Below are 13,331 nucleotides of genomic sequence, written 5' to 3' on the forward strand. Positions count from 1 at the left end.
TAAATGGTTTTCCTACAAACCTCAAGGTACCGGGCAGCTTGTCAATGCTGAGATGCTGGGGAGGATGGAGTGTCCCATGGAAGCATGTGTGTGGGGTCCCCAGTGTGCTTGGCAGCAGACCCGGAAATGGACCAGAAGCACTTCTGGGTCCACTGGGGAGCATGCGCCCCCCCCCAGCCAATTGCCCGGCTGGAGGGCATGGGGGGGCCCCCCACGTGGTCCCCGGCAGACCCAGAAGTGGACCGGAAGTAGTTCCGGTCCACTTCCAGGTTCGCCGCCAAGCATGCGGGGGGCCCCCCCCAGCTCCTGTGAGATGCTCCATCTGTCCCACCATCGCATGGTGGGCTCCATCTGCCTCCACGATCGTGTTCATGAGCCGTGCCTGGTATGTAGAAAAAACATTTAAAGCTGTGTCTATGACAGAATCGCTGGTTTTCCGAATCAGCATCAAATCTTCAGATTTGGATTCGGCTGAATTGAACTGGGGACAGTGATCCAAATCAATGAATCAAATCACTGTCCCTGATTTGGGCTGAATCCAAATCTGAATCAAATACGGCCCATTTGCACACCCCTAATAATAATTAGTCCAGCTAAAATTCTCAAAGGAATAATGATTTATCACATCCACCTCCTGTGTTGCATTATTTTAAGAGATGAATCTGAATCAAAACATCAGATACCTACACCTTTGTATATGAGGGAAGAAGGTGTGATAGAGCGCTTGACATCTGAACTCTGATCCAGCTCCAAACTTGGCACATGGAATTGAAGAAACCAAAATACTGGCATTGAGCAGCCCTGACCTGAAGTCTGAAATTTGGATCCAGATTTTGCAAACTCAGGACCTTTGTTCCATGCTAAACACCTGTTACTTGATAGCACACACTCGTAACTCAAATCCTAACCCCCATTTACCAACCTTCACAACGCATCTGTCCACCATGGAATCCAACCACTCAATGTATGACTCAATAGGTGACTGCTCCTCCAAAAGGTGATCAAACTCTTGATACACTAGAAAACAAAGGGGGAAAAAAACTCCCAAATCAGAACTTTAACTCCATTTTAAGGCAAGACTGGGGGAAAAGCATCTGAAACAGTCAACAATGTGCTGCCAATTAGCTCAGCTAATCACAATCGGTTATTTAACTATTAAATATGTGTACTCCTTCTGGCTAAAGCCATTCCTGTGCTTGGTCTCTGGATCCTGATCCTGTGGAAATTAATGAGGATTCTTAAAGAACTTCAGCTGGAGCAGGATCAGGGACAATCATTTGAAATCATCTTTTGGTTTAAACTTCAGCTGCCTGCCCGGAAATAAAATACGTTTATGGTGTTCTCCGCGCAAAGCACTAAGCTAGGCTTTGACCCTGGTGATGAAAAAGGTCATGCATGAAATTGATTTAGAAATGCATAGAGGATCTTTTAAACACCAAATGGGTAAGTATTGTTGATAGGCCTCTCATCTGTAAATCTCCAGTGCACAACGAGTTAGCTGTAAGATCATGTTTTAACTGCAGCCATTATTTCTTTCTATTGCTAAACAAGCAAAAGAACATTATTTCCAATAAAGTTTGTACTTTTAAAAAAAAGAAGTGATCATCACCACACAAATATTATGATTACGAGGGAGTTTCCAAAGACAGCCTGAATGCCTTTGATTCTCTCTCTCTCGCTCTCTCTCTTTTAATACAGAAAGTAAAACCAGGCAAGTAATTCACAAGTGTCAATTAAAATTGCGAGTCTCCAGTTAATTTATGAGAAGAAGCTATTGGAAGACAAGGAGTCATATATCTGAACATCTCAAGGAATTGTTCTGCAACTGAGCTAAAGAAAATGGTCCAGTAAATCAAGAGGAAAGATACTTTATACCTGCTGTGTCACAGGATGATTTAATGTGCTGTGCATTTCCCTTTATACTTAATTATAAACAACAGGAGAGAGGAATTTCCCACCATTAGAACAGATGCTGGGAGCAGACGGAGGAGGCAAACTCTGAGCTGGCAGTTAGAGAAGAATGTCAGAGGGAGACTAAAAAAAAAAAAGCAAGATACGAGAAGGTTTTCCCTTCCAGATGCATGGGCAGTTTTATGAGCAGCACACTGGCCTGCATGCTGTAGTTCAGGCAGTGCTCTTGCCAGCTGAAATGGCCAAGCAGCTGGAATGCTTTTAAGAGTTTTCTCATCCTACATACAGTTGTGATGCAGCACAGGAGTTTATTTTATTTTGCTCATTACAAGGGGCTAAGCTGGCACAGCTGGGAAATGCTGAGGAATCAACCCTTTCTTGCTTTCCCCTCACTATTTTGTGAACCAAAGACTCTTGCTCAATACAGATCAACAGGAGGAGGCCGGTCTCCACCTTCTGACCTGAGGCTCTGGCCAGGCATAGAATAAACTGCTTCACAGAACAGGTGAAGTAATTTACATCCTTTGAAGCATGAGGAGAGGGACAAGGGTAGGATCACAATTTATTGTCTGCTTTGCTGCTGGGGAAGGGCACCTATATACCTTCCCTTACCCAGGGCTGGTTATAAAGTTACTTTTGTAGCCTAAAGGGACTGTCACAGGCATTACATTTCTACCAGGAGAATCACCACTCTTTTGGTGGAAACTACAAGGGTACAAATGCTGATTCAGTTTCTCCCAGGGGAAACATGCCCCCTCCAGAAGAAAGATCTTCCAGGTGTTAACCTGGTGTCAACCTGGTGGGGATTTCAAAGCCAGCAGGGTCAGAAATTGGGCTCAGGGGGCTTTCCCAGCCCCACAGGCTTTAAATGCTGAGTGTGCCACGACCTGGCACTGGACCTCTCTACAGGAGAAGAGTAAAATGTCAGGGAAAGACTCCCTGCCTATTCCCCAGACTTGGGTGTCTCCAGTCCTCCATTTCCCAATCTGGGAACAGGAATGGATTAGCCACTGCTACCTATGCCTTCCCCAGACTGGGATCACCCTGGTCTCAGGAGCAGGGGTGGAGGGATGATTGTAGGCTGAACACCTATACTGTTCCCTCTCCTGGAAGCATATCTGATGATGGAAATTTCTACCACTAGAATGAACACCTGTTTCATCTGTGGCCACAGACAGCTCTCCCAGGGACATGAAAGAGGGAGTATAAGAGAGAAACCAGGACATAAGCAATTATATTACTTCCTTTCTTACGTCCTTATGACCAGTTATTTAGCAGAATTCACAGATTCACTGGAGACTGACATGGTCGCACCATGAGCACTTCTGCTATGGCCTCAAATTCTCAACTTCTAGGCTTCTAGCTGCTCACCCCAGTGTCCACATCACTGAAGCAGGGTATCGTACTATTAACAAGGTGAATGAGCCTCTCTGTAATAATAAGTGACTGCAACAGTTTTAGTATAAGTCTGCATAGCTCAAAGATGTTTTTCCAGGTACTATAGTTGGAAATTGTGCCCTATGGATGACAAATGTTGAGGTTTCCCAACACCAGTAATCTGTGAAAGGGTGCTGAAAGTCCACATGCAATATTATTACTAAGAAATCTCAATGCCATTATAAAGTGAGGATCAAATATTACCCTCTGAGGAGGGACCTGTTTAAACATGGTATGTATGTATGTGCACTGGAAAGGGATAAAGTAGTTTAGGTAAAATAAGAATCTGAATCTTCACCCAAAATAAATCAAACCTAGATCAGTCTCCTTTATAGTGTGAAAAGTTTGAATCGCTTTTCTCTATCTATACCTTTCAGCCAAGACTTAAAAGAGGATGGGGAAATCAACTGAATAGTAAGCTTTTAGGGGCAGAGAATATCTTTTAGATGCATGTATGTACAATTCCTAGTACTATGGCCTCTAATCCTTACTGGGGCCTTAGACACTACTGTAATGCAAGTGCAAGTGGCAAGACATGGAAAAGTTGTCTTAGTACTGTTAGTATAGAAAAAGAAAATGCTCTTAAATAGCAGTAAGATAGTGTGTGAGGATATATACTGGAGATTTAAAAGGGACAAAGCTGATTTTCAAGCCTGCTCTAAGCTTTCTTATAGAATGGAAAATACATTGCAACAGCAGCACTGCATTTGCTGCACTGGGCCTAACAAAAAATGTAAACTCTTTAGAACTACATCCTGATAGACTTATCCTTGTTTACCTGTCTTTAAATTGCCTCTACTGAGGGAGAAGCTATGGCAAAGTTAAAGAGATAAAGTAAATGCCACATGTCTACACACATCTCAAAGTAATCCTGATCCAAGCCTGATCATTTATATTGGATTATTGCTTCTGAAATAGCCTCTCCTCTATGTCCCATCATACGCCTTTTCTTTTTTGTTGCAGAGTGATTACCTACCAACACTTACACGTGCTTAAATCCATCCCTGGTCAGGAAAGTTCTTAAGATTATATTTCATTATAATGGGACTTTTAAACACATACCTAAGCTTAGCACATTTTTAAGCATCATTCCTGAATATGGATGCTTTCCTGAATCAAGGCCATGGCTATTAAAACAATTAAAAATTAAGGTTTTGGGAACTGGCTAATTCTTAGGGGTTGGGGATGGGTGCTAAGGACATTATAGGAGAAGAGAGCTCTTCTGGCTGCTAGGAAACAGGTTAATCTGGACTCTTAAATTCAGGAAGTTCCACTCTGTCCCTGCCCCAGACTGACTCTCAGTACAGTCTGCCTTCTCTGCTGCCAACTCCTGGCTCTTTCCTCTCAAACCTGGAATCATCAGTGTTGAAGGAGAGTCATGTCAGGAGGTAAATCCAAAGGCTGGGAGGAAATGGCAAGAATCCTAAAACAGTTTTCTGCTGGGAAGTGGAGCCAGCAGGCACCACTTAACTAGGGTGGGATAGCCAGGCCAGCAGCCCTGGGTGCTAATTTATGGGGGTGGGAAAATAACAGCTGCTACCACAGCTGCGCAATTGCACCAGTGTCACAGCAGCAGCTGGAAGTTACCACTGCTCCTATGCATACCACTGCCCCGAGCTCCCAGCTACCTTGTTACACATCTCCTAGCATGAGATGGTCAGGGAATACATAGTCAATCACCTGCTTTTTGGAGCTTCCTGAATTCAATGAGAAATGTGAGGTGTATGGGAGAGCTCGTGTTACTTTCAGGATACCAAGTGAGAGCAGAGATTAGAAATAGTGCTAATGGCAACTGTACCCATGTTTAGGACCTCAGTGTAGAACACCAAGAGATGTGCAGCAAGTGCTGCTTTAGGATTATAACTGTGCATTGTATGGACAACTCTGCTAAGTATTTTGCAATTGCAGTGGATGGCTTTTCACCCTAGATGCAACTTGCCACTTTAAGAAAGCACATCTCTGAGCTTTCTGAAAGTCATTCTTCAACTCATGCCCTTTGTTATACCAAAAAAAATGATGTCAACCTATATATTCTCTGGGCATATGACAGGTATTAATCAAGAGAAAGTCATTATGAAATTTCAGCCAATAAAAAGTTCACTTGTTCATAAATGTGCTGTGTAAGGCCTATGGTTTTTTTCTTTTATAGGCCTTTTACAGGTGACTCAAATATATAATAATATTCTTGTCAAAGCCATCCAAAAGGCAGCTATCCCATGATATTATAACAGGAAAAACCACCACATCTATATTCCATCAGATAAAATGATTAATAGCTGGACCCATAGTCTTAAGTCAAAGAAAAGACTTATATTAACCTCAGCAGGTTTTGGACAAGGCCCGGGAGCTACATCAGTCATTTAAAACACTAGAAATAAACTTAAATTTAACATTATCCATGTCCATGTCCATGTGTCAAAATGTAACCTTTCATCTTTGCCTCACCTTTCATTTGGATGAAACATTTCAGTATTTATTTTAGCAGCAGGTGATCAGTAGCCAGCAGACGATATTCTACTCCCTTGTTACAGTATCTCTTAATTATTACATTCATTCACTGTATTCACACATTATAAAACGGAACAACACTATTACTGTTGTGTTTTGTATCCGACAGGAAGGTGTTCACCATATTTCACATGGGGGTTCTATTCTTACATTGTATGATGAGCTTTCTGTGCTCCTCACGAGAGTCCTCCATGGTGTAGAGAGTTTGTTTGGTAATGCTGTTCAGATCCACATTCCTCCAGTCCTCTAGCATTTGGAATGTAATATCTGCACTGTGGATCACCGTTCTTGAAGCCTATAATCCAATCCAATCTACTCATTAGTTCATGGTTTATTAGGTGAAAAAATAGGTTTATCCCCTTTTATGCTTCCTTAACCATCATCTCATTAAGATGGTTCTTGGTCCCTGCTCCTCCTCTCCGCCCCCCGCCACTCCCCCCCGCCCAATCCTTTCTGGAAGTTACAGGCTACTGTAGTCACCGATAACACTGGAGCCACTTTGCCAACTCTATTCCACAAACTACAAATCCAGACAGGCATGTCTAATCTAACTGCTCTTTCCCTGGACTCTCAAGTCTGCAATATTTTTACTGCTTTTCTTGGTCTACTCCAGTCCAAAATAAATTTAAAAAAGAAAAAAAGTCTCACAATGGCTTGGATCTCCATATCCCTCCCCTATTCAGTGTATGGCAGAGATCCTGTGTGTGCACTTCTTCCCTCAGCTACATGAAAAGGGGTTCATCTGCCTCTATACCATTGCCTGTCCCTCTTTTGGACCATGCCCAGGCCTCTCCATGGATGCAGGGTCTGCATAAAGGTAAGGGACAAGGGGCTAAGGCAGGAGGGTGTGGTATGGGGCTGAAGTAACACACATTAGTTCTGTGTAAATGAAGCAGAGAAGACAAACCAGGTTGGGACTGTATTATCTTTCCCAAGGGCTTCCCCCTTAGGAACTACTGCAGCCTGAAGAGTTCCTAGTATCAGGAGCAGTTGGGGGCCAGGCTTGGTGCAGAAAACCGGGGCCTTTGTGTGAAGGCCTTGGCTTTCTCTGGATCCCCCTGGTGATCCATGCAGTTTTGGACAGGCTTCACAGCTTAGTCTGCAAATCTGCCCCCACTACAAAAGGAATGGAGGAAGGACTCCACAAGGGGATACTCAGGACACATTCACGCATCCTCACTTCCACCCCCAGGAGCACCACTGGGAAGCATACCCTGCCCACTCACTCCTGCTCTGTGCGGGCCTGTGCCTGAAATTAAAGCAAGGAGGTCACCTAGGGCAGCACTGAGTACATGCCAGGAGCCCCGCTTGGGCTTTCTGCTGCAGGCACGTGCTCAGCACTGCCCTCAGAATGACAACATTGCCTCATTTCTAGGTATGCAGAGCAGGAGCAAATGTGTTTAAGGGCAGGGCTCCCAGAGACAGCATGGAGGAAGTACAGACTCACCTTCACTGAATGTTCCTCCCTTGTCCTCTTGCATAGTCCTCTGCTCTAAGGGCATTGATCTGGACATTAGATATACTTTTCAAAAGTAGTGCCATGAATAGAATATGCAAGCTCTGCCTTGTGAGACAAGGCCTGTGCTGCTATAAGTGGGTAAAGCAACACTAGAGCCAACAGAGCTGCTTTGGTTTATACCAGTATAAAATTTGGCCCTATGCATTCTATATTGTACTCATGGCATCATTTAATCAGGGTTAAAAATACTCACAGAAGTTCACTGATTGTAATACTACACTTGAAATTCCTGAGTACTTTCCTCATTTTTACTTGAGGTTTAATGACACATTAGATCTGAATTTTTCAGTTTTTCATACAAGCATTTTGCTTCCCTCCTTTAGGGCTTGATCCAAAACCCATTGAAACCAATGGAACGTCTCCAATTGATTTCCACAGGCTGGACTGAGTCTAAAACCGTCTTTTAGGATGAGATCTTGAATTTACTGCACAGAAATGTCTAGTAGTGCTGGGTGCTCAAAGAATGCTGGATTGACACCACTATCTAAAGATATATTTTTGACCCTCTTGACAGTTTTCCAGGTCATCTGAAGATTGTAACAAATATTAACAAATTGTGAAAGCCTCATGTTTCAAAGAGCTCCCTGTTTAATATCCAAGCGGCACATTATCAAAAGTCAGCCAAAAGGGTATTAAATAAACTAGAGGGGTAACTCTGAAATATCTCTACCTGGCAGAGATGATTTAATGATGTCTGTCGCCGAAGAATTTGAGAAAATCTTCTGGACACTGCAGGAAAATAGTTACACATTTATATAACATTCTAAACAAAGAGACTGGTTTTTCAAAGTACTATGTTAAAAATAGCAACAATTACATGTACTGATTTTCCTATTCTGGTAAAATAAATATTTGTTTCTTATTTATTATTCATATCAATGACTCAGTTGTCAAATATTAACTTCATTTGGGTGCTTCAATCAGTAGTAACAAAACCTCATAACATTTGTATCAGTAAATGATGATTTGACTGCCCCAGGAAGGCATGGAGCATCTTATTAAGGCTTTCATAGTTGAAATTTGGGCTGTATACATGTATTGTTATAAAATCTGTAATCCCAGTCTATCAAATTGAATGCGTACTAGTACCTAGCAATGTTTTTATAGGATTGCACACACAACAGTAAACACTAAATGCCTTGAAGTAAGAATTTTTTTGGAGAGCTGGGCATCAAGTGCAAGCAAACACTAGAGGGTACTTCAGTTTACTTTCATGTTATAGTCACCAAACATCTGCAGATTAAAGCAAGTAGACCACAGAAATATTTGAAGTCATATTTGTTGTTATCTCATATTCCTTCTATATTGCACAAGAGGATGTTAAAATATATACTTTAAATGTTATTAGAAAGTTTGTTGTCCCAATATTTACATATATCAAAACAAATTTCACTGTTGTGCATTCTCAGTATTTTTGAAAGGACAAGAATTTTCTCAGGACAAACTTTTTGTAATTTTTGCATAAGTAAGAAAATTACCAACAACATCCAATAGGTTATGCTACTTTATGTTCTAAGTACTCTCAGCAAAATATACTCCTCATTTTCCTGCTGATCAATAGTTAATCCTTCTCCTAAATTAGTTTTTTTTTTAACCTTGTGATGTGGAATTTAGTGCTCCTGAAAGGAAGAGAATTGAGAGCCGTGAAATAAAGCAGGCTGTATCAATAGGTGATGTGCGCTGCAGGCATCTACAAAGCACGCCTGAAAGGGAGTAGTGCCCTTTCCTGTGGTGACAGGGTAATTTGATCTCCTTCATTTTTTAACTCTGGCACTTTTTTGAGCAAGGGCCTCAAGCTGTATTCAAATTGTGCAAGCCCAAAGGGTTGTTTAATAATTTGCTTTGCCTAATATCATGCCCAATTTTTGCTTACTACCAACAAATTAATTTCTTACCAGAGTTCACAAAAAAGGAAAAACATTTCTTCCTACTTAGAGCAGTGCCTTATTACGCTTAAAAGAAATTGCTTCTCACGAGGAGTGGAGATTATAGTGAATTAAAGATCCATAATGTTGATTTTTTTAAAGAGGAATGGAATCTGAACATAACTTCCAAGTAATTTTATAAATCAATAAATAATACATTCTTTTTAAATTGAGAGGGAAAGAGAGAGAGAGAGAGAGAGAGATCAGTACGTACACTCAAACTTGATATTTCGTAGGTTTTCTGGCAGGTCGTGGAGAGCTACTTTTAGCCATTCATCTAGCTGCTTTGCAAACTTTCGGATCACCTGAGTCAAGCTGAAAAGAGAAATCACCACTTCAAAGAAAGTTTTTATTTGAAAGGCCTATAAGCTTGTAAAACCACAGCTCCCTGCCCAACACCCCATTATGAGAAATGAGCATATGACATGAGTTTCAAGGATGAATGGTGCCTTATTACTGCATTCAGGTCCAAAATTTGGGATTTGAACTGGGCTTCAAGATACCTAAGACAGGAATGCATGCCAATTCACAAGGCTGCTTCTGGCTGGTTCAGTGAGTGCTCAGATTGGAAAACTGTGCTTATAATGAAAAGAGAAAACTGGACCCAGTTTTAAGAGAGTGAAGTAGATACTGGGACAAATTCTGGCCCTCATTCACGTCACCATATAAATGGAGAATCCCCAGTGACATCAGCAGTGTACTCCATATTTATTATGGAGCAAAATAGGTTGCTTAATTACCAGGTTCCTTAACTGTCACTGGCCATGTCTACATGTGCACTTTACTGCACAGTAGACTAACTTGCTGTGCAATAAAGTGTCATGGTCTAGTCGTGCACAACAATTAGGCCAGTGTAGCCTAATTTACTGTACCACAGGATAATTCCATCAGACACAGGTACTATCCAATGATGGAGTAAATTACTGTGCTAAAATGAATGTGTAGATGGTGATGTCTGGATTAGTTTACTCTGTCTCAAATTGTGCTGGAGTTTATTCAGTAGCATTAATTGCACATGTAAGCATGCTCACTGAGAACAGGTCAAGCAGGATGACAGATACAAAGCTGAATGCATGTAACAGACTTGCAGGAGTCTAGAGCAGAGAAGAAACTGCATTGCTTTCTAAATAGCTACATTTTGCAAACAGAGTTGTCAAACTGGGCCACATTTGAGCACTACCCTTTGCAAACAACCCAATATGTGTAGACAGCAGTGCTTGCTAATAACCCATTGCCCCTGCAGAGTCACTTGGAGAACTGAGGCCTTGGACAGGAAAGAAAGCATCTGAAAAGATCTTTGGTCAAGCACAAGTCAAACAAACATCAGGAGTGCAGGAATAAATCCAGATCCATTCAAGCATCTTTGAAGGTGCTCTCTGTACTTCATTAAACTTGTAACTGTGTTTGGTGTTTTTGGCTTAGAAATAAAAAAAGAAATTAGCCCCAACCTATTCAAACATCAGAAAAAGCAGCATGGTTTTAGCCTTAACCATGCTACTTTAAGGAAGAGTAGAACTGGGGTCAGCTGTGCCAAGCCTGTCCAGACACACAGAGAGGAGGGAGGACAAAAAGAGCCTTTTCCGCTCCCCCTTTGGAGCCTCCACAACCTCACTGCGGTGTACAGCCACCACTTTTTGTGGGTATCAGCTATACATGTTACTCCAGGAAAGGATTTGATGAGGACCTGGACATGACTGGAAGTGTGTAGTACACCCACTGAGAGGTTGGCTTTACTGGCTCTGCAACATTTGTACCCAGGGAGCCTGAAAAATATTCTGGCTGAGTCAGCAAGAATTCATCCTAGGACTTCCATTGCTATGAGACCCTTCTGCACCCCCCTCCACTGCGGGCTATGCCTTAATAGCCACAATCTGGCCCTTTATATGCATTACAAAAGTCTATATTCACACTCAAGTCTCCTTATTTGCTGTGAAAGAACTAAGCAGCTTGAGAAAAGGGCTGTATGCCATTTAATCCTTCTGATGAAATAGATTTTTGGGGGTGAAGTCTGCAAAAAACTTACAAGATTTATCAAAGAAATCCCGTGCTCGTACACTGATTCTGATTGCAAAAAAAAAAAAAAAATACTTTGTATCTCTCTAGCAAGTTCTAGAACCTGAATGCTGCCCACCAGTTCATGTAAGTAGAACAAAAGCCTGAAAACATTTGCTGTAATTAGAGCCACAGAAAAATGTTGATGACCCAATGCACAGTGCAAATAGTGAATACTCAAAGCAACAGTCTCAGTAAATTGTTTGTGAGCCTGTCATGTGCTGAAATCTGGCTGAATAAAACCTGTCAAATAATTCTGTATGTGGTACTAATTTATAAAACTATAAATATAAAAAAGTCTGTTCTCAAGTAATTCACAAAGGGAGAGAAGCTATAAATAAACTCTTTGCTGTGATTTTGCTGATCTCAGTTCTGTTCTTGATTTTTAATTACAACTCTGTGGACACGTTAAGATCCATACAGGAAAAGAACAGACAAGATCTGCTACGTTGATTAAAGAAGAACTTTGTTCTGAAGCTAAGGTATGCCATATGAGCCAATTTCTGGAAAATGCTGAAGAACGCACCCCTATAATAGGTACATATCTATGCTGCATAATATAGTATTAAGTGTATCCAGTGCTCTGTTTGGGGCCCCATACACATTTTAATCCTGGTAAATGGAGCAATACCGTGGGTCTGGGGTTGAACACAAAGACCAGTAGCTGAAATGCATTTGTGCATACATCTGTGTACTACACAAACTTCCCTTGTAATCAGAATTCAGCCTACTGTGATGTCAGTTGTGAAGACTAGCCGGGCAATCTCTGAACATTTTTAGATAAGCTTTACCATGACACTCCACAGCCTGCAGATTTCTGGCGCACACACATGCTCATGCCAGCTGAAATCGGACCATCTATTTACCACAAGACTTTTTTTCAGGATTCCAGCTATCTTTAAACTCATTTATGTTGATTCTCATTTGCAGATTGGAAACTTAGGAAAATAACACTTTTTGAGAACTGTACTAAAATAAGAACAGCAAAAAACAAATACCTCCCTGCTAATTCAAACCAAAAAAAAGGTTAATATTGCTTAACCATACTCGCCTGTCAGGTAATGCCTGCAATACTGTTGGCATCAGAACTCCGGAAATAGCTTTGTACAATATAGAATCACAAACTCCAACTATATTTACAACCGTGGAAGAACCCAATACAGGTAGCATGTGAGGTGGCATCCCTTGCCAAAAGTGCAGAAGAAAACTTTGAACCTATAATTGCATACACAGAAAAAATTAAACAAAACACATTAGAATTTCTTTTTAAAAGATTTCCTTACATGCTATTGCTATAGCACTATAGTTGTACGTGGTGCTCCAGAAAACTCTCATGAAAGAGTCCCTATCTGTAAAGGCTTGCACTGAAACCTAAGACAACTATGGACTGTGACGGTACCTACCCATGCACGAGAAGGTAAAGTAACATTTTTAGTGACGGCATCAGCTTCAGACTTCAGCTTCATGTTAGCACAGTGCAAAGTCCTCATGTGTCCCATATACGTTTTATCCTCCACCAATAGGAAAAGTGGATGCTAAATTCTTTGATTTCTACACAGAGAACCTGATTTTGCATTTCTTACCCCTTGTGTAGAGATTTATATATGTGCAAAGTGAATGCCAGATGAGCTAGACATCTTCCAAGATCAATTTGGAAAGAAACAATACATTTTTCTCTTTGAAAGAATTTTCAGAATTTTTATTTTGACTAAATGAAGTTTCCACTTTGTTATCTCCCATGAATAAAAAATAATAGAAACATTAAAAAAAATGCAGCTGAGCTCCTGTCCTAAGGTTTGATTAAGGATACCTAGACCATCTCTGACAGTTGTCTAGTCTAACCTTCAATGAAGGAGATTTCTCAACCTTCCTAGGTTATTCAAGAGTCTTGCCAACTTAACAGGTAGAAAGCTTTTTCCCCTTTGCTGTAAAATAGGCTGATTTCTTTCTTTCTGTCTCCCATAGAGAATAACCTGTAA

At 41.2% G+C, this 13,331-nt stretch overlaps 1 protein-coding gene across 1 annotated transcript in view; it reads right to left on the minus strand.

The window, feature by feature from the left end:
- The window catches only part of RFX4 (regulatory factor X4), a 108,380-nt gene that overhangs the window by 45,736 nt on the left and 49,313 nt on the right, over positions 1–13,331 (minus strand). The window contains exons 8-12 of the mRNA XM_059726193.1: positions 12,404–12,567; positions 9,515–9,615; positions 8,046–8,104; positions 6,007–6,151; positions 923–1,017 (exon numbers count right to left, since the gene is read on the minus strand). Coding sequence (XP_059582176.1) covers positions 923–1,017; positions 6,007–6,151; positions 8,046–8,104; positions 9,515–9,615; positions 12,404–12,567 — 564 coding nt within the window. The remainder of the gene's footprint in view (positions 1–922; positions 1,018–6,006; positions 6,152–8,045; positions 8,105–9,514; positions 9,616–12,403; positions 12,568–13,331) is intronic.

This window comes from Alligator mississippiensis, chromosome 4, assembly GCF_030867095.1.
Source record: "Alligator mississippiensis isolate rAllMis1 chromosome 4, rAllMis1, whole genome shotgun sequence".
Taxonomy (NCBI): Eukaryota; Metazoa; Chordata; order Crocodylia; family Alligatoridae; genus Alligator; species Alligator mississippiensis.